General features: G+C 39.7%; 1 protein-coding gene across 1 annotated transcript in view; it reads left to right on the top strand.

The window, feature by feature from the left end:
• NCKAP5 (NCK associated protein 5) overlaps window positions 1–19,713 on the top strand; it is a 471,806-nt gene extending 452,093 nt beyond the window's left edge. The window contains 1 exon segment of the mRNA XM_065413737.1: window positions 19,432–19,713. Coding sequence (XP_065269809.1) covers window positions 19,432–19,713 — 282 coding nt within the window.
• The last annotated feature ends 2,421 nt before the right edge of the window (window positions 19,714–22,134 follow it).

The raw sequence follows: 22,134 nt of genomic DNA, 5'->3' as shown, positions 1-22,134 counted from the left end.
AAGGAAAACTTACCCACTGGAGCAGAGGCATTCCCTATTTTGTCTAATGCAGCCCAGACCCCCACTGGTCTTAATTTACATTCTTTGCCCACCTGAGGAGCATTTTTAAAAACTATTTGAATCACACAACCATGGTACTTTTGGTGTATACAAGTTATATAACTGTATCTTGCATCAGTCCAAATATAAAATGTTTTGGCACTCATATCATTTTGGAGTCCTTAGAGATGCAGCACATGTCTGTTAGTGATAGTAAATATTTATTTCCCTATATAACTGAAGAATATTTAAGAATTAAATAGATTCCATGATGAGTAGGCATAAGCAGATAGATCCTTCAGTCAACAGATAGCTAGAACCAAGAGCATACACTGAATAAAAATATAATTTGCTAGCTGATTCCCTTAATTGGAGAACATTCTAAGCCATTTGTCAAAAAACTTGACAGATGTAGCCATTGCGATTTGCACCATGGCTCAAAGTGCAATAATGTTTCTGCCATTTGTCATCTTACACTCTTCAATCTTGCAACTTTGGAAATGAAGCTTTGGGTTTTATTTCCCTTTGCTTTCATATTGTTGCCATGAATTGGAATATTATAATTTAATACAATAATCCAACATGGAATTCAGTAGACATTAACAGCAACAAATGACAAATATTATTATGAAGTTTGTAAGAGTGTAATTGTTATAATGGTGGAAATGTTATTAGTAATAAAAGAAACAGATAAAAAATAAATTGAATACAATAAACACTGAGTTGACTCAATTCATGATAAGAGGAGTAGGGGCAGAGAGATGTTCAAAAGAGCTCTTTGTTGTGAGTCTGGAAAATATTTTGACTCAAAAGGAGCATCTGATTAGCAAAGTTAAATGAGATGAATAATAGGACAGCATTTTTGTGAATTCTTTTTCCAGCTGAAATTTGCCTCCACCATCTATAACAGTGATATGCTTTGCATAAAAGCAATTGAATATCATGGAGGGAGGGGCAGGAAATGACTGATATTTTAATATCAGAGTTATGTTCTCAGCACGATGCATGAGAAATAAGTTTCGTAGCTCACATTAATAGGAGCTATGCACTGCATACAAAATGTACTGCCAAGCCGTTTCTTTTTTTAGTAGGGCCCTGTAGCCTGCTTCTTTCTTTTCCTTTTTATATGTAGACAGGAAAAAATGCTTCATCACCTTTTTTTTTTTTTTTAAGAGGACAGAAAGTTCTTGCTAATATCTTTTTAAAATTACATGTTAAAATCTTTTTGAAGCCTGTTTTTTATCTTATAGTCTGCTCCAGTCCAGCCATTACTAAGTCTGCTGTGTTTCATCTCCCAAAAGTTTCAACTTTTATTTAAATGAAAAGTCATCTGCTAGGTTTTATGCAACCTGACAAAAAGACTGATTATGTCCTGCGGGTGGAGGTAGGAGAAAATGCCACTATAAGTACACTGGTTTTAATTAGGGAATTGGAAGTAAGGATTTTTTGTGAACCCAGGCCCCAAAATAAAATATTTGTCTTTTAACAAATTTTTTAAGACCTTGGCATTTGGATTTCAGTCCACCATGCAGTACTCATGAAAAGCAATATTTGTATCTAGTATGATAAACCAACAGGGGACTCAGCAGACTTAATAGTAAGTAATGAGTGACAAAGATTATATGGGAAGTTTGTAAGATACATCTGAGTAATTTAAATGTATTTAATAACCTTTCACAAAAGCTCAGAAGAGTGATGTAAACTGTAGTGGCACATATCTGAGTCCTCCCAGCCTGACCTGCCCTCCATTCATCACTGAGAGGCATCCTGACATCTCAGTTCCAAGTGCTGCCTTCTTCTGTGGATTACTCCATTCTTTGCTTGATCATTAATAGAGGTTGCTAAAACTTCTCGACATTATAAAATGCCTATAGCCTCAAGTATTTTTTTAACTACTCTAATGTTATTCTTAGTAAACAAGAAACCAGGTGGTTATTTGAAGAATTATTTGAATAACTGTTATGCATTTAAAAGTGATCCCTCTGATATCCTGTTAAACATGAACTCATCTTGTCTGTAAAATTAAATACACTATTAGGCACACTGTAAAACAAGGCCTCAAATGATTTCACTGGATGTCGAATAAAAGACAAGTGGATGGCAATGAGGAAATTAAATATGAATAAATTATATTGCAGAGTATTTTAAAATTAAAATGTTAACCATGCATTAATAGTACATGACTTTTTATGGCAGAAGTGTTTAAACTTCACTGAGACACTGTATCAACAGCAAAGTTAGCAGGTGTGGCGGTCGGAGAGGGGGAGGTTACACATGCACAAAGCTACAAAATGGATATGAAATGCAAGACACTGATGAGTAGAACCAAAAAGCATAACATACTTTTTCATGGTCATTTTTGCAAGAGTTATTTTACACTGCGAAGCCTAACTCTAGTGTCCTGTTCATGGGCCCTCATCAGTAAAAACGTAGGCCAGTTTTTTCAAGCTTGGGTTCTTAATGTTAGGCACCTAAGCTCATGTTTAGGCATTTAAACAAGTGCCTTGATTTTCAGAAGTGCTGAAAGCTTGCAGCTTTTAGTGACATCCGAGAGAGTTCTACATATTCAGCTCCTCTGAAAATCAGGTCTCTTGTTTACGTGCCCAAATATGGATTTATGTACTTATTTAACCTATAATTTAACCTATAATGTCTAACTCTTGTACTGGGGCAGTGTGAGTGACATCACAGAAGCCTCAAAAGGCATTTTTCTATGGTTTCTCCAAAAGGAGGGCTAAATACTGTGTTTTTGAATGAGAACCTATGATTCTACACAAAAGGTTGTGTCATCATAAAACTCCTGTTAATTTGAAGCTAATTTTTATTGCATTTTCCATTACCGTTATAACACTGGCAACCAGCAAAGGCCAGAACCAGATCTGTCATTTACAGGCTTTTTTTATATTAAATGTCCTCCCTTTTTTTTTTTCGGGACACTGAAAACCTGCCACACCAAACAGTAGCACTAAAGACTCCAATGTTACCAATCGAGTACTCCTATAAATGTTAGGTACAAAAAGGGAATCTGTACTGTGCCAGCATATGCTGGGTTTTAGTAGTACAATAGTGAAACAGAAGCAACACTGGGGCAGGGTAGTAAGTCAAAGAGCAGTAGTAACCATCCAAAATAGCTGAGTAACATGGAGGATGATGGTCTGTTCCCGCTATCTCATACGGACCGAAACACTGTTAGTTAATGATTACTTCTGTCATTTGGGGCAGGGCTGGTGGTGGTGTCTAGTTAGGGAGAAACTTAAAATATGAAGGCATAACATATAGTCTGCTCTATTGCTCCATGGTGAAAAGTATGCTCCTTCCTCTGTGGGGCAGAAAGGGGGCAGAATTGGTGCTTTGGTGGAGCCATGCAGTGGTGCAGGCAACTTGGGTGGCTCACACCTCAGCTCTGTAGGGCTTTTGTGCCCCTGTGCAAGTTGTGTGGGGAGCAGATCCACATGTCTTCCAACACTGTCTTCAGACTGGGGTGCCTTAAGGCAGGCTGGGGAAAATGCTGCAGACTCAGGCAGGGCTACAGTGGTGATCCTGGAATGGCTTCCCAGCCTGTGGGGAAAAGGGGAAAGGAATCTGAGTTGTTTGCCAAATTGGAGGACTTGGATCAGTTACTGGATAACCAACAGCCGTATATGCTCAGAGACAGTAATTGGCCCCACAGACCCCGGTACCTAGCGTGTGTGTAGAAAATGTCCAAACCTTTACACAGGGCAGACCAATAAGATTAAAATGTGGACAGCTCCAAATGATATATCAGAGTCTGGCTTATGGTTGCTGGTGACACCAGCGTTTGCTAACCTGAGTTAAGTCAACTTTTGTGAAGCAGTCGGGAGTGTAACAAAAACCATTTCAAACTTTATTTTGAAAGAATCTCAAGCATTGGGAACTGGTCATGTTCTGTTCATTGCAGCAGATGGCATCCCATTTGGTGTTTTTTAGCTTTTGTTTGCAGCTCAAAATTTTGTTTCTAGGGGAGTTGGGTAAATTAACCTATTTATATCTCTAAGCCACCAAGGGCCTGATCCAAAGTTCACCAAAGTCAATGGAAACTATGCCATTAGCTTCAATAGATTTTGGATCAGATTGTAGGTCTGCTGTTCTGACATAGCATTTCAGGATCTCTTCTAGTGAGGAGTACAATCCAGTCCTTTACGTCTGTATAGGGAATTTCCTGGCTGAAGGAGAAAAATTCTCTAATATTTTCTACATGGGCTAATAGTTAAAGCACAGCACTGTGGAATCAGGAGAGTAGGGTTTTACTCCCAGTTCTGCTGCTGGCTTTTTGGGTGACATATTGGACAAATCACTTAATCTCTTGTTGCCTCACTTTCCCCATCAGTAAAGCTAAGGATAAAAATAATACCTCCCTGGTGGAATTGGGGTTGAATTCATTAATGTTAATAGAGTGCTTTGAGGTGCTCAGAGAAAAGTTGCTATAGCAGTGCTAAGTATATAATCATTATTAGTAGTAGTTAATTTTATGGTAGCATCCACAGAGCCCTACATATTTCAGTGGGGCTTCATGCCAGCTCGGGAGTCCTGCTGCGCTGATCTCATTGCAGTGTCTGCGCACTGGGGCAATTTTAATTAAATCCGCATAACTGTTTGATCGGTTCAAAACATGGAACATGTTAATATTTTAAAGATTTACTTAGGCTCCAATATATATTAAACATAGATTTGTTTTGTTTTTCAACAAAACTTTTCAAACTGTTAATTTCCTAATGTAACTTAGTTACTGCTTTTTATTATTTCCCAATGGGTTTGTTGTTGTGCATCATCTGGCACAGTATCTGATCACTCAAAAAAATTGATGCATAGGCTACAGTATGTGTGCACATATTCCAGTTGTATTTTAGTCCTCCTAGTGGTCTTTTATAATAACAATAATGTAATCTTTATTTTATATACAGGAATATGAGGCATATAACACATTTCAGAACAGTTTACAGAATTAATAATGTGGCAACATTTCTATAATACATAAGACAAGACAAAAAATCTTTAACATATTTCTCCTACACGTTCACTGCAGTGTCAGGCCACCCCACCAATTACACATCACTAAATACACACACTATGAGTTGCATCATTCTGTCACTGGAGAAAACCCACAGAGAGGACAAGAAACTAAACAAGGTTCCCCTCAGTGAGTGTGTCACATACAACATCTAACAGCTATTTTAGCTGTGGTAGCTTTCTAGCTATGTAACCTGCAGTCCACTTCTCGGTGCCAACATGCTCTGCTTATTCCTACTGATGTTTCTCTGTGATGATTCTCTACAGCAGGGGGTGAAGGGTGTCTTCTACCATTTGGTTTTGTGTCTGACATGACTCACCTATTTCCTGCATGTCTCCTCTTGTCTCGGTCATTTCCCTGTGGAGTAAGCCAGATGAGTCACACATCCCAAGACTGGATCCTTGAGTTGCATGGCAAATATTAGATTACTCTATGATCTATATTTGTGTCCGCCCAGATGTATTTTAGGCCACTGACTACACTACTCAGACTACATTACTCAGTTACTAGCCTAACCAGCGCCACCACAAATACATGGCGGTTTTCTACTGGACTGCTATGTGCAAGGAGTCCAGAAACACATTGCTTCTCTTCTGCACCATGCATAAAGTACGCCTTATCATCCAGAGATGTGCTAGATACTGTATAGATTAAATAAAGAGACATGCTCCCTGACCCAAGCATTTTACATTCTAATATTGGAGATGATACTGTGAGTGAGAGCAGCTAATGAGAACAGGGATTGGGGAAGGAACCACAAGAGTTATGGTGACGTGGTTACAATGCATGCACACCTGAATGGTTCCTCTCAAGTAAAACTTGGTTTTGTCTGTTTAGATCAAATCACCTGTTGTAGAGGGCCTGGAAGAAATGATTGTTTAGGGGAGATTGGAATGAGTAGAAGGTAATGACTTGGTGGACCAGGTTTGGAAAGGGTTTTTGTTGCGTGAGAAAAGGTATGGAGATGATACTGAGAAAAGGAAATCAAGGGGGCATCAAGACAGGCATTACTGACATTCCATTGATTTCAGCAGCGTATCAGTGGGACATAACACAGGAGAAACAGCAGTGGGAGTCCAGGACATGTCAAAGTTGTAACAGAAAATCATTAAAGCAACAATGATTTATAGATAAGGCTGAAATGTGGCTCCTGCCAGGAACTCTCCTTGACTGGTCTCTGCTGTTTCCAGTGCGCCTAGGAAAACATATCAGAATGGTTCCCTGTCCATCTTTTTTGGAGCTCCCCTCTTTGCCAGTTTGTGACAGATTGGTGGGTTGTTACCCTCCTCTTTCGTAACCTCTTGTGCCATACCCGACCACAGTGGCAAGGTTTGTTGCTCTTTACTCTCTCTCTCCCCAACACATTCTTTACCCTCTCCTCCCCTTCCCCCCTCCAATTATTTCTCTTTTTTTAAATTTTGATTTCAAAGGGTTTTTTTTCCTTTTTTCCATTCCTCTCACCTGATTGATCCCTATGCTCCTTTCCTCATTCTTCATCAAGTTACATGGTTCTCATTCTGCTTCTGGTGGGAGGTGTCCAGAATGAGGCTGGACCACATGCTTTTGCAGCTGAGCTCTCTGGTGTTGTGAGTGCAAAACCAAACCTTGGGTAAGTGAGCTACTTCCTGAGCCAGTACCCCTATTCACTTAAGCTGCTTCTGTGGCAATGTCATTCAGGGTTCCTGCAGGTGCAGAGAGGGAATATGGGTTCCAAGGAGCTCCCCACAGCATGTTTACAGTGCCAAGTCAGAGTGGGTGCAGTTTCCCACACCCTCCCAGACTTGTCTGGCACCACTAATGGAGCCCAGGCCCAAGATGAGAAACACACGCTTATGGCAAATTTCAATCTTAACCATGAATTTCTTGGCATTTAAATTATGAATTTTCTTGGCTTGATTGTTTTTCATCAGTGTCATAATTCTTAGTGTAAATTTTGGTGAGTGACTTAATAATACATTGTTTTACTTACCTAATTCAGATAGAGATTTATATGATTATTGCCTGAGTATAAAGTCTTTTTCAATAGGAGGGTTGTGGGTTTTTTGTTTGCTTCCAGTAGAATAACAAGTTATTTTATTATTCAAACCGGACTTACTTCATGCTGTTTTCAATAAGATATTTAATAAATATGTAAATTTAAAAATTAATTTACTGCATACGTTTGGCAGTGTGACTTTTGAACTGACAAAAGTTTGATGGATTGTAAAATTATCCCCCTAAAAATCATCAGACATAGTAAACAGAATTTATCAACCTGTGGTAATTTTACAGCTTTTTCTTCATCTTATCTTCTGTTAGGATCTCACTTAAAATTGATTATAATGCAGTGTATTTCTAGAGCCATAATTCATTCATAGATTAATTAGATTTTAGGTTAATATCCCATCATAGTATGGGACACGAGCCAGCAGAGTGTTTTCCAGTTGTTACAGAGCTGCAGTAGAGAAACCTTGATTATTGTTCCCATGTGACTTAAACCACCAAGACTAATCACTAATCAAATTCAAACCACATAAAATGGAACATCCTTCATAACATTTATTTTCTAGCTTGTTTATACTATGAGCTCTTTATTGACACAACCAGCTAGACTGAAATATACTTTAAAAAGTGCAAAAGTAATTTCTCCCCTTACTTAAATCTGGTGGGTTTTTTTCCAGCCTTGACTGTTCTGGTTTTTGTGTGTGTGCCTCTGTGGCTTCTGCCCCTCCCTTCCCACAAATTTTCTGGGCTATAGGACAAGTAAATTGGTTGCAGGGAATTAAAAAAAGTGTATGTGAAATATACTTATGTACAGGGTTTGACTGCTGATGGATAGAGGAAAAGGTTTCAATATGGACAGTGCGATTTCTGTTTTTGTTTGGTTCCAGTCATCTGAAGAAGTGGGTTTTTTACCCAGGAAAGCTTATGCCCAAATAAATCTGGTAGTCTTTAAGTCTTTAACTCCTTGTTGTTTTTGTGGATACAGACTAACATGGCTACCCCCTGATACTTGACTTCCTCATTTACTTTCTACTCACCAGTCATGATTTTATAGACCTCTAACATATCCCGCCTTAGTTTTCTCTTTTCCAGGCTGAAAAGTCCCAGTCTTATTAAGCTCTCCTCAATGTTGCCTTTCCATTGCACAGGTCAGAACAAGTTATAAATAGAGTGCATATGCTGGGGCGGGGGGATACACTTCCATTGAGGATTTGCGTGGGGGGGGGGGGCAGGTGTAGCCAGTTTGGGGAGATATGGGAGCCTGGCCAATGGAACCATGAATATGCAAATTCTCCAGATAAACACTTTACCTGCACATTGTAACTTTAAGACCTGAGATGGAGGGGAAGTGAGGAGATTCTTGCTCCCATGAACAACCCCCAAAAAAGCCTCTTAATTTTGACTTGGTAGTGTTTACTGGCAAATCCTGCTTCCACAAGTGCAGGTGTGAAGGGCCTGCTGGCAGTGAAACCAGTGTAATTCTGTTGCCCAAGGAAGGTAGGATTTTTTAGGGGAGCCATGCTGTATATGCATGCTGCCTGTATGACATGGAGTCTCATTATGCAGAGGCTTCCTGTGCAGCAGTACACAAGAGGGTGTTTGGAAATGAAGTAGGGTGAACTGGTGGATATGGGCAGATCCTGTGTTCCCTCCCCCAGTCCCCTTACACAGAGAGCATGCAAGGGCCATAGAGGCTGTCCCTAGAGTTGCCAGGTGTCTGGTTTTCGGCCGGAACACCCAGTCAAAAAGGGACCCTGGCAGCTCTGGTCAGCACTGCTGACTGGGCCATTAAAAGTCGTGTTGGCAGCACTGGCAGGCTCCGTCCCAAGTTCCTGGGAAGTGGCCGGCATGTCGCTCTGGCTCCTAGGTGGAGGCGCGACCAGGGGGGCTCCGTGTGCTGCCCCCACCCCAAGCGCTGGCTCCACAGTTCCCACTGGCCAGGAACTGCAGCCAATGGGAGCTGCGGGGTCAGTGCCTGTGGGCATGCAGAGCCCCCGGGCCACACCTCCGCCAAGGAGCCAGAGAGACATGTGGCCACTTCCTGGGAGCCGCCTGAGGTAAGTGCCACCCAGAGCCTGAACCCCCTCCCACACCCCAACCTCCTACCCTGGCCCTGAGCCCCCTCCTGCACCCAAACTCTCTCCCAGAGCACACACCCCTTCCACACCCTGAACCCTTCATTTCTGGTCTCACCCAGGAGCCCGCACCCCCCATCCCAGAGCCTGTACCCCCTAGCACACCCCAAACCCCTGCCCCAGCCGTGAGCCCCTTCCCACACTCTGAACCCCTCACCCCAGCTGGGAGCCTCCTCCTGCACCCCAAGCCCCTCATCCTCAGCCCCACCCCAGACACTGCACCCCCAGCTGGAGACCTCACCCCTCCTGCACCCCAACTCCTGCCCCAGCCCAGTTAAAGTGAGCGAGGGTGGGGAAGAGCGAGCGAGGGAGGGAGGGAGGATGGAGTGAGCAGGGGCAGGGCCGGTGGTGGGGCAATGGTGTTCAGTTTTCTGCAATTAGAAAGTTGGCAACCCTAAGCTATTCCAGCAATTTAAATGGAGTATCTCCTGCGAATCGTTTCTACAGCCATGTGAGGAAGGGTGCTCTCTTTCTTCCCTCTACACATCTCCCAACATAGTCAAACTACTTGTGCTAGGCACTGGGGTGGGGATGTCCCCCTGAGTGTATAAACACCTGCTGCTTTTCATAGCAAGGAGAGGAGGACTTTATCTGCACAGTCTCTTCATTGTGCTGACTGCTACTGATGCTGCCACTTGAAAACTGCTATTTCTACTTCTGCTGCTTCTGCCTCTTTCCCATTGGGTCAGGTGGTGCCCTCTGGATGTTCACAGGCTAACATGAAGAGAATCTAGTTCAGATGCCCAAAAGGGAGGGTTATTAGAGCAGAACATCATTACCTACCACCAGTTACTCTCCACTACTGAGTCTTGAAGGAGACATTGTACAGTGGAATCCCATTTTCCATCAGTACACTGGGTTACTAACACTCAGACAATAAAGGACTCAGACATAACTGGAGAGTGAGGGGAGAAATTTCTTTGTAATTACCAGAATAAATAGAAAGCCAAAGGTGGAACATGAAGACAGGCAAGTGTGTGACTAATGCTTATGAAAAATCATTTGAGAACAGTTCAGCCTTATGAAAAGATGACTCCTCTCATGGTGAGAGTCATTAAAGATTATATGTCGTATGTGCCTGATCCTGCTACCATTGGATTCCATGGGAGTTTTGCCATTGGTATCTATGTGGCAGGATCAGGCCCCCTAAGAGCCATATTGTGAATTATCTTGTTAAAATAACTTGGTTGTTTGAACTAGTTTTTACAGTTTCATGCCTCATTCAGTTCTAACCAAAGTCCTAGTTTTAAAAAGAAATCAATTTTAACAAACGCTAATTTCGGATTAAATAGCCAGGATATCCCCATTTTATCCCTTCCCTGTTTAAACTACCAAACAAACAGGCTTTCATGGCATATGCACCTCTACAGAACAGAACCCCGGATATTTAAATACTGTACACTGAATACAAAAACTGATTAAGAAGGTAAAGGGTGAAAGCATTTAGCTTAAGTGTGCAGGGTTTTCACTAAAATGGTGTTCAATGGGTTATCACTGGCAATGTAAGGCTAACGCTAATTCTGTTCAGAGGTAGTATTGAACTTTATATGGTTTTGTAGAGTAAGATAACTGTAAGTAACTTAGTTTGGCCTTTCAGTCTGAAATATTTTACTGTAATTTTTCCCTTTACTGGAAAATCAGAATCATTTAATTACTTAACTCTCTCCATGAGTAATAGTAAATTGATTTCTGAAATGCAAAGTTTATCCTGTGTGTCTTGTATTAATTGTCACTCTCTCAAATGCTAAAATCTGAAGTTTCAGCCTCCTTTTCCACCATAAATATTTGTTCTTTAATTCTAGTGACGAGTCTGTGATTGAAGTTAGCATCGCAATTATCTACTGGATTTCCTCCATGAGAAGCAGAATTGGTGATTCCATGTCTGCTGACAGTTTGTGGCCTTGCTTACTCTCTGGAGAAAGCAGCAGTGTTTTGCTTTTTTAACTTCTCTGGTCACAGTTGTCTGAGTACCTGGTTATTGTTATGTTGTTGCTGCCATCTTTTTCTACTAAATTCCACTCAAATTATCCTCTCCTCGACCACTGTCAAACACACTTTGTTCATGTACAGTTCATGCATCCAGTAGCCATCATAGAATTGGAAGGGACCTCAAGAGGTCATCTAGTCCAGTCCCGTGCACTCATGGCAGGACTAAGTATTATCTAAACCATTCCTGACAGGTGTTTGTCTAACTTGCTCTTAAAAATCTCCAATGATGGAGATTGCACAACCTCCCTAGGCAATTTATTCCAGTGCTTAACTACCCTGACAGTTAGGAAGTTTTTCTTAATATCCAACCTAAACCGCCCTGGCTGCAATTTAATACCATTGCTTATTGTACTATCCTCAGAGGTTAAGGAGAACACTATTTCTTCCTCCTCCCTGTAACAACCTTTCATGAACTTGAAAACTATTATCACGTCCCCTCTCAGTCTTCATATGGTGCCATGGGAAAACAGCCATCCTCGTAATACTTTGGCACACCCAGTTTCTTACCTGATCAGGAACGTTTCAGAATTTGAAAATCTTGGATACTAAAAATAGGCAAAACTTTGAGGAGAGAACGAAGGGTTGGGAATATCTAATCTAGTTTATATGTAAAAAGTCTGTTGTATCACCAAAGAGATAATATTGCTTGCTAAACTGTCAGGGTAATACTGGTATGTAATTATTGCTGTTGTAATGCCTACATTTCTAGGTGCAACCTCATACTGGGCACAGTATTCATTTTGAGTAACTGAATCCACTTAATCCCTTCTTAAAAGCAGATATATATCTAGCCGTATTATGAAAATTGTGTTTTTAGACACATAAAGCTCTATTCACTAGGCAGTGTCTTTTACTTTCCACATCATACAAGAATTCAAACCACCGATAATACAGCTCTCAGCTCCACAGCAAGCTATTTATTCATCAATAGCCATTTTGTCCAGGTCTGCAGGTGTGAGCCATGCAGAGCTCATGCTAATGAGCTTTATTTCCCCTTAGGTAATATATTTACAATTTAGAAGGGCCAAAAATATTCTCCTTGTCACGAAAAATTAAATATTTATGTAGAACGTTACTCCCCTATCCTAGAAATGGCATGCAAGTTTCTGGTTCTGTTGACAGTATCATCAAGCTACACATAATACCATATGTAAATTACTTTCACCTAAGTATATATTGTTTTCTCATAAAATGATGAACAGATCAATAATTGCACAAATACTCCATATCAATGCAATTTTTCCTTGAGTCAGGAAATAGAGGGCTTCTTTATTATTTATCTTGAAAGTCTGATGGGGTTCCTTTGAGAAGGTCATTGTCTGCTACAGCAAAATAATCATGGGATTTCTGTTCAAGCAGGAAAAAGAAAAATGATTCATTATTTCAAAAATTATTTTACCGTCAGTCTAGAAAATAGATGAAAGCTTCTGACAATATATAAGGGAGAACAAGGCTTAACTTATTATTTAAGGTTACGCTTTAAAGAGAAAAAAGTTCAAACATTACATTTTTAGCTCTGCTGTAATATAACAGAGGTCATGCAGTTACAACTTTCACCTTTGTAGTTTCCTGGATGTGATTGTACCACTATTTTCACTGTAGAGCTTTACCTGTCCACCTAATGTTCTCATCCATTTGGCTAAATGAGATCTGGAGACTGTTCACTTTCTATTGAGAAACTACCACTGCATTCTGTCCCTTTCTGTCTGTCTAATGGAAAACTACTGTACCTCAGCTCAACGCTAAACTGAACCTTTTCATACCACACCTGGCTTTGCAACACAAAATGCTATGGCCCTGAACCTGATCTCACTTACAATGGTGTTACAGTTGTGTGAGTCCATTGATGTCACTGGAGTTACTCCTGATTTACACCAGTGTAACTTTGATCCGAATCCAGCCCTGTGTCCTCAAAACACCTTTTTATAAGAGGACACTGCATAGATATTAAAGGTGTCCTACGGAGCATGCAATATGGTAGTTTGTAATAAATACAGTAGTGCATCTGTGTCTTTTACTGCTTAATCCTATTGTATAACAAATGCAAAGCAGTTATTGTAACAACTACGGGACATCTAGATTGATAAAACTCTGAATTTAAAATGATAAACAGTTACAGACTGTGAAATCAATATGACCTTGGATACACACAGGCGAAGTAACTTATGGAATTAAAAAATGTAAAAAGCTAGAAAATTGTTTTGCCTTGTGGTGTAGTTTTAAATAATAATTTTAAAAAATCAAAAGCAAGCATACTTGATATCTCCTATTAGGGATTAGATCTGAAATGAAAGACCTTGAGTTATACAATTAAGTATTGATTTTGTTGATCTATATTTAATTCTCATCGCAATTTAGTTGTTTTTACACAGGAGTGTTTTGCAGCTATACTTCACTTGGAGCAATGTTCCTTTTACTTTTGTGATAATCTAAAAACTAAATTGCTCAGGGCATGCGAGACAAAAGTAAGGTTTATTTTATTCTAGTGTGTAACTGACTCTGAGCGCCTTAAACTACTGTTTAACTAAACTTAGAAGGATGCAAAATGCATTTACACTACAGTATTTTCCTTGCTAATTTGGGTCTCAGATGTACCTTACAGGCTCAGTCTGGCTAGGAAGCAGTGCCTCGCTACATTACACAATGGTAGCTCCACCAGTATATGGTAGGAGTGGACTTCTCAGCAGCAATAGCTTTGCCGTCACCCCACCCTTCCCTGTCCCAGTTTGCTAGCCCTAGTCCTGGTGCTGTTCAGGTTAGCACTAGGACTGCAATTGTGGCTTGTCCCTGAGCATATCGGGCACAAGGAGAAGAGGCTCCTTGCACCACTGCCCAGCCATAATCTGGCCCTATGACTTTTTTAATTAGAAAGTGCATCATAAATTCTTTGTTAGTAAAATAGAAATATTCAATGTATATGTCCAATACTTAAATGTGCATGTAGGTTAGCTTTGTTTTCTTAATTTGTTGCACTAAGGTATTTTATTACATTAGTTTTGGGTCTTAGCTAAACCCATTAGAATGTAACCAAAATGAAAAAGTATTCTGATTCATGACTGCAGTATATCTCCATGTAGACTCATAGACTTTAAGGTCAGAAGGGAGCATCATGGTCATCTAATCAGACCTCCTGCACATTGCAGGCCTCAGAACCTCACCCACCCACTCCTGTAATAGACCCCTAACCTCTGGCTGAGTTACTGAAGTCCTCAATCATGATTTATAGGCTTCTAGTTACAGAAAATCCACCATTTACACTAGTTAAAATCCGCAAGTGACCCATCCCCCATGCTGCAGAGGAGCAATGTAAGTTGCAATCAATGTAAATTGATTCCTAATTAATGTGTGTAGTATCTGGACTAGGTTCTCTCCTCCTCCTCCTCCGGCAACTGTATACCACTCTCAGGTGGTGGCCGGCTGAGGATTCCTGTGGACATGGGGAGCTCTCAGCTGATGTAAAGTGGAAAAGCCAGCTTCTGTGGCAGTTGCCCCCCCTACACACATACACACACTAATATGGGGTGTCCTGGGGTGAGGCACAGCATGCCTGCACAACACCAATTCACAATTGTAGTATGGTCCCATTGTGCTCATAGCCAGTTGGCATTAATTAGAGGAGCCTTGAGCCTTGATGCTGCAAAGGTACCATAAGAATCAAGAAGGCTTAAGTTGCTCCCTGATGACACCTTCTGTACTGACTGTATCTTGGCTCAGGACACAGTCTGTGCCTGTATCTATTGAATTTTCATCTGGGTGAATTTAATGCTTGTGAAAAGGTGCTGGGTTGATCACCTTGGAGGATAGACCAGTCCGTCTACCTCAGAACAGGTACGGCATTGTCAGCAGCAGTTCTCCTCACTGAACCTGCCTTGTGCCTTGGCCCTCAACGGGGAACCATGTTTTAAGTGAGAATGCAGTTCAGTTTCCATTTCCGTTCCTCTACTCATATCACCAACTGTGGTGGTAGGAATGCTTGTTCCCTGACAGTTAGATTGACCACTGACTAATTTCACATAGTCAATTAGACATGTTTCTGATAGTACTGACTTTCAGTCACTACTGACCTGGACCAGATTTGATTTGAACTAGTGAGCTACAGGTTCTAAAGGCTGTATATATCATTACCAAATCCCTGAGCCAACCAATTTCCCAAGATACTATATATATATCTGATATCCCACTGAAGGGCCCTTATCATCAGGAGAAGATACTGATTCTTTCATGTGAGAACTGACACTAAAAGTGCATTAGTAAATTAATGACTTAAACATGAGCAAAGCTAACATCTTTGAACCAAAGTCTGTTCCTTGTTACACCTGTTCTACTCCACTGAAGTCAGTAATAGATCTAAATGCAGGTAACTGAGAACAGAATTTGACTGTCTATAATTTATCAACATATCCTAATATTTATTATTTTGTGATTTCCTTTTGTTTCATACAGCAGCTTTTGTAAGCTGCCATGAAAACTAAGAAATATAATGTTTTCTGTATCCAAATAGTCTATATTTTGTATCCTACTGGTATTCACCTTCTGTAACTACTGAATAGATTATTAAAGAACAAAGGGGATTCTTTCTTGATAATAAAATAATGCATGTTAGCCTTTACAAAGTGGATATGTAAGTTATTTCATTATCATAAGACAGGAACAGTTCATTGTCTGCAAAGATCCTCACAGAAATTATTGTGCTTAAATCTTTTCTGTGTGGGGGAGTTTTATATGTAATTGAGTTTACTTCCAGAATTATAATTAAGGAAATATCATATTGTAACTTTTTGCCCACGTGTATTAAGAATTATATTACATGACTTCTTATTCCAAGGTCAGCATAACGTATTAATATGATATGCAAACACAGTTCTCTTGCAAATTAAACTGTGGGGGGAAGTTCTTCTTAATGAATTTGTCTAATACATTAGTATGATTCCCTTAATTGTTCCTACTCCCACACCCAAACCTCCCAATTTACATTTCCTTTATATACTTGCTGTTATCTGAAGATTGTCTTAGGAGACTAGCGATATCTGGTGTTTTTTCTTAAAGCTCCAGCTCCTGGAGTAATGGTATTACATGAGAATCTCCACTCTCTCTTTTCTAAAAATGTTTCTAGTCCTCATGGTTACAGAATGAGGCTTGTAAACATGAACCGTAATACCACAAAACCCAGTGGCAAATAAAAATAACACAAAATGTATTATTGTAACAAAACAAAACAAAAAACAAAAAAAGAGAGGGGTGGGGTGGTTTAATCCAGTCTCATGATTTTGGGAGCCTGACTCATGATGGCTGACTGCTTGGGGTTGGCAATACTGAACACTGTTCAAAGGAGAAGGAAACCCAGAAAAGGGAGGCATTATGTATTATACAAAGTGGAAACAGTACATCAGCATCAGCTGAAAGGAAAGGTACAAAAATACTTTGCATATCATCCCAACTCTATCAGTAATTCCCACATCTTTGCTCATACAACATATTGTAGTAATATGTTAGAGAAAAGAAAACCCAGCCCATCTTCTGTCTTTTATCAGATGAAACCATTGACCTTGGCATTAATACATATATAAAAAGGCAATCATCTATCATAAAATATCTTTAACTTATTCCTGAAAACAAATGCCTTTGCCTCAGTTTCAGTAATAAACATTAAGTGAGAGAATGATGACCTTCCATTCCTTTTGATCACATGTGTTCCAACTGTCAGGAACACATGAAACATCTTTTCCACCCTTCCTAGTTCCCTTTGTATAAAGGTAGGAACTATATCCACATAAGACTTATGTGTAGCAAATTTAAAATTATGAGCATCCATTGCAGTATATTCAGTATATTCAGTTTTCAATGCTGGGCACTTCAGTTTTATTTGGTTCAATGATTTTAGTTAAAATTTGGTGTGGATACCTTTCTTCCCAATAATTTATTTAGTATAGTTTATTTGCTGTGACCCCCCCAGATTAAATACCTTAACAAGGGTGTGATTATATTGATGTACTATTTTATATTGTACTTGCATAAGGTTATAAGCTATTGAGGTTCCAGGTACATAGAATATACTACTCAGCTAACTGCGTGTCCACCACTGTGACTTACACTATCTTTCAGCCCATCCAGAGTTTTTGTTGTTATTTTAACAGTGTACAATACACTATCAGAAATAGCCCTGTGCAGTCAGTCCATACATACATTCTAGCTCTTGCCAGCAAATAAAGGATGAAATCCCCCATTAAAACTAATGGGAGTTTTGCCATTTATGTAATAGATGCAGGATTTCACCCAAAACCTCATGTTTATCCCTCCATGTCTATGTCCAAACATCCCCATTTAATTTATCCAAAGCAAAGCTGAAAGTTGGAAACAAAAAACAAAAAAAAGGCCATGTAACTCAAATTTAGAAATCAATAATTCATTTAATAAAATATTTAAGATTTAGCTAGTCTGTAGGACAAAAGGCACTATGTAAGTGTTTTAAAGGTGGTATGCATACGGATCACTTCATTCAGCCTACACTGGAATATGGTATCTGTTCTGTGTCAGTAACACTATACAGCATTGTTTAAGGGAAGGGAAGAACTTTGAAAACTGAAATTACAGGGAATTTTAAGTGAGTGGACTGTCCACGGTAACTTCCAACATTTGAATTTGTCTGGAATACTGGGGATTACATCCCTCCTCTTTCAGAAAGTACTGTGAGATCAGTGGTAAGGACCACAGTTTTGTGTCTCATCCAAAAAAATGGTACTAGCAGTAATACAATTCCCCTTTAAAATATGTCAGGGCATGCGTTCACTATTGGACCAAAGAGAAGAGTCCCACCTACTATGTCACCAACATTACTGCTAGTGTCATTTAAAGTTTTCTGAAAGGTCTCATCCAAGTTCTAACCTGGGCAGCCACATTAAGCCTGTAAGATCTGACAAGTTCACAATCTAAGCTGGCATGGCTTCGTGCCCCCCCCCCCTTTACATATTTAGCCATGAAAAATAAGCACTCTCCTCTATCTAATCTGTCTTCCCATTGCCCAAGATCTCTAGGGTTAAATAAAAATGGCAGGAAGAAAGCCTGATGTATTTTTAACCTTCATATTTTCCACAAACCCTGATGACTAGTTAAAATTGTGTGTTTAATCACCCAGGATATCCTGGTTCTAGTCGCGCTGTACTCTTGGGTGAGCCTAAACTATCCATCTAAACCAAGTAACACTGTTTGTTCTTGGATTGCCAATAGTATATTGATCCAGTCATTGCTGCCTAATACTATTACTGAAAATGAGGAATGACCCTAACTGGGAGAGCACACCTCATTTAACAATGGATATTTAAAAAACTTGGCCCCCTAGGTCTCCGAGTCCCATCAAATGTGGAATGTTATTTTTTGATAATATTATCTGTAACATGAGTTGGTAACATAAGATAAAAAAGACTGTATGTGAAAGACAGGTCATTTTTATTGAACTTCTCCCTAAACAGCTGATAAACTAGTCTTGAAAAGATCTTTGAAAGTACCTGTAGCCAACAAAGAGATGCAATTACACTTGTATAATACTACTGTGATTTTTTTAATATAATGTGCTACTACATTGTCCAGTGTTTCATTTGGTGCAGTTTCAACAGAATTACAACACTTCCCAAAGTAGATCTAGCCAATATCTGATTGATTCTGGTCTGTGGGGATTGGATCAGTTCAGTGTAATTTCCTCTCTTGTTGCTTTCATTTCTATTAGGGAGGCTTTTGGTTCATGGAAATCGATAGCCTTACACATGCAAAATGTTAGGTTATTTTTTAGTAAGTTTCATTTGTGCCTGTATCATACGGAAAATATATTTTCCCCCTCGGAATATGTGCACTCCATGTTAGTTATTTGGCAGACTCCAAACTCAACTCATAGACAAATATTCATTTACCCTTACAATAAATAAATAAATAAAGTGTGACGAGGGAAAATGTAAATTACTATGAAGAGGCTGAAGATATTTTACACATACAAATTCCAGAATCTGCCACATAAAATGTAAATTGGACTTAACTGTTTTGCAAATTGAGTCCTATTTGTCTCAGCAGAATCAGTAAAGCTATGATTTAACCCCAAAATGGACTTTATTATTCCATTTAATTATACTGGAGGATTTAGGTACAAGCCTCTAACAATCTATTCCTTTAACACTGTGAATGTTCGACAAACAAATAATTGACTGTGTACATAGGATAGCTTTATTTTTGTAAGAAATATGTTTCTAATATTTTCCTTACTTATTACAGAAATTGAAACAAGCTGAAAAAACAAGGGAAGATTCTGAGACTAGATTATCTAAAATTTCCCTGGAGTCTCTCAATAAATTTAACAGCAATAATGTCATTTTATTAGAAAAAGAGAAGAATTGTCTGAACAAGGTTGAAGGACAAAAGGAAGAAAATGGAAAGAATGAAGAAGCTTCTTTAAATAGCTCTGATAGGCATGGGGTAGACAATTTAGAATCTTTGAGTGATTCTTTATATGATAGCTTCTCATCCTGTGCCAGCCAAGGCTCTAATGATGTATAAAGACACTTTCCAGTGGGCTAAGAATGGAGCACTTAAGGAACTGAGGGGAAAAAAAGAAAGGGACAACTGCTGAAAAACTTTATCCTAAATTGTTGGATTCACAGAAGGGTATTTCCTGACTTATTTTCATGACACAGCAATAAGGAAAGATAAGACTGCATTTATTGTGATGCATGAGCCTGAAAATTGAACGCAAAAGCTGTTATACAAAATGTCTTAATTTTGCACTTTTTTATGAATACTTGTACAGAAGTTGTAAATTTTTTTGAAAAAATATATTTGTAGGGAAAAAAAGCAATAAATATTAAATGGTGCCATGCTCCTGAAATGACAGATTACTAACTTTTAAAAGTTGATGTTAATATTAACAAGCAAAGTTAGTGGATTTTTTTAAAGAAAGATTTATAATTGTTCTAGTCTTAAAACTGTATGTAGAAACACTGCTTTAAAATAAACTTGAGCCTGCCAAATTGTCTGTAATAAACCTTCTTGGACCATTTTACAACATACACTTTGTAATTTTTTTTTTATTTTAGTGCAATTTCACATAAGATTTTCTAGGGATATGTGCATTTTAGTTGGTGTAATTCCTTAACATGTATCTATTGATACTTCAAGAGGGTTTTGATGTTTGAGACAGTACGAGAATGGTTGGAATCAAATACCCAGATCCTACTACTACTTGTGCATCTGAGCAGCCCACTGAGTTCATAAAGAATGAAGTTACTCATGTGCATAAGTGTTTGGAAGATCAGGGTCAAAGTGATTTGCCATTTGACTTCAATGGGAGTTTTGCCTGAGTAAAGGATTGCAGGATCTGGACTTTATTTCTAACTGCAGTATTTACTTTTATAGTTTACCTATTTCTCTTTCCTCTGTAACCATTTAATACGAATTTCTGAATGTGGTATGTTGATTTTTCCCCCTCAGACCACCTTGATTTTAACTCCATCTAGGAATCCTGGAAAACTGAAATACAATTCATATTTGTGATAGAAACTTTTGTAAAACTAAAAAAAATGTTTTTGGTGCTAACAACTCTTAATTCAACATATCTTTTTCCTATAAAGACTTTATATGTAAGGGGAAGTCTATTTCAAAGGTTATGTGTATTTTTTCTAGTTGTGAAGTATTTATAACTGCATTTGTACAGCAATCTCTCTGTAAACTCGGTATATTTGGGATATTTCTAGACTCTACTGTTTCTTTAGCAAATACCTGTTAATCTTTATGATATTGTATGATCAGTGTTATTTTGTTAAAATACTTTGTGCAATTTGTTACATTTTAATTTTGTTATTTTAAGTAATAATGTCAGACTTAAACTTGCATTGTCCTTTTGAAACTTATTTCTAAATAAAGTTCATATCACAGTTACAGGAATGGTTAAAGATATATATTTTCCCAGGGACAAGTAGTCCATGTTGGGGTTAATTTGTTAAATGAGATGGATTCACGAATTAATGGTCCAAGAAAATATCATTGCTTCAAGCAAAGCCAAGGAAGCAATGGGAAGCAAATAAAATAACAGAAATATTTTGAATAAAATAACCAATTCTATGATACCCTATGCATGCAAAACATTGTGCAAACCATTTCCCTTCTCCAATCAACTAGCCCTCGCTGCTCCAGAAATAATAAATGTGCAGCTGGAATTCAATCATTCAAATGAATTCTCGACATGGCAACTAAAAAGTAATTTAAGCTTAATTCAAACCTCTCTGCTTGCAGACAAGATTGTGACTGATCAAAGGGAAGCATGTGGGTTGCCGAAGGATGAGGCTGGGGAAGGAGGCATGATGCAAGGCGCAAGTTGTAATGGGCTGTACAATGAAAACCATCATTTTACTTCAACTAGTTCTTCATCTCACAAATGAAGTTCGCAGCGGATTGTAGGCATGAAAGGCACCGCCACGGGGGGTGGCCCCAGTAGCCTCCACTCGCTTCCACGTTATGCCAGACGAGAGCTGGGAGGGGGCAGCCACTGAAACGCTCCTCGCTGCGGCCCGTGTGGCGGCACCTTTGGGGGGGGAGGGTGCTGCCCTGCCCCAGCTCCAGCTCCGCCTGGCGGCCGGCTCAGCTGGGAAGGCGCTTTATGGCTGCAGGCAGCGCTTTCCAGGGAGTCAACACGCACCCACCATGGCACGGGACCGCTGGCTCCTCAGCAGACAGGGCTAGGGGCACGAGGCGCGCTCAGCCGGCGGGGGGGCGGGCATGCTCCGGAGCGCTGCGAACTACTGCACGCGGGCACCGCCCCGGGGGGGGGAGCGAGCCTCCTCCTGCACGGAGCGAGCCGCGCCGGGTCACAGCTCCGCTAGCCAGCAATGAGCGTGCCCCCTCCTCCCCCCGAGCCCGCTCGCCCCCCACCCGGCCGAGGCCTCCCGCACGTTCTCGACGGGCACGCGGCTGTGCCCCCCCCCC

This window comes from Emys orbicularis, chromosome 11, assembly GCF_028017835.1.
Source record: "Emys orbicularis isolate rEmyOrb1 chromosome 11, rEmyOrb1.hap1, whole genome shotgun sequence".
Classification (NCBI taxonomy): Eukaryota; Metazoa; Chordata; order Testudines; family Emydidae; genus Emys; species Emys orbicularis.
This window is presented reverse-complemented; position numbering and strand designations above follow the sequence as displayed.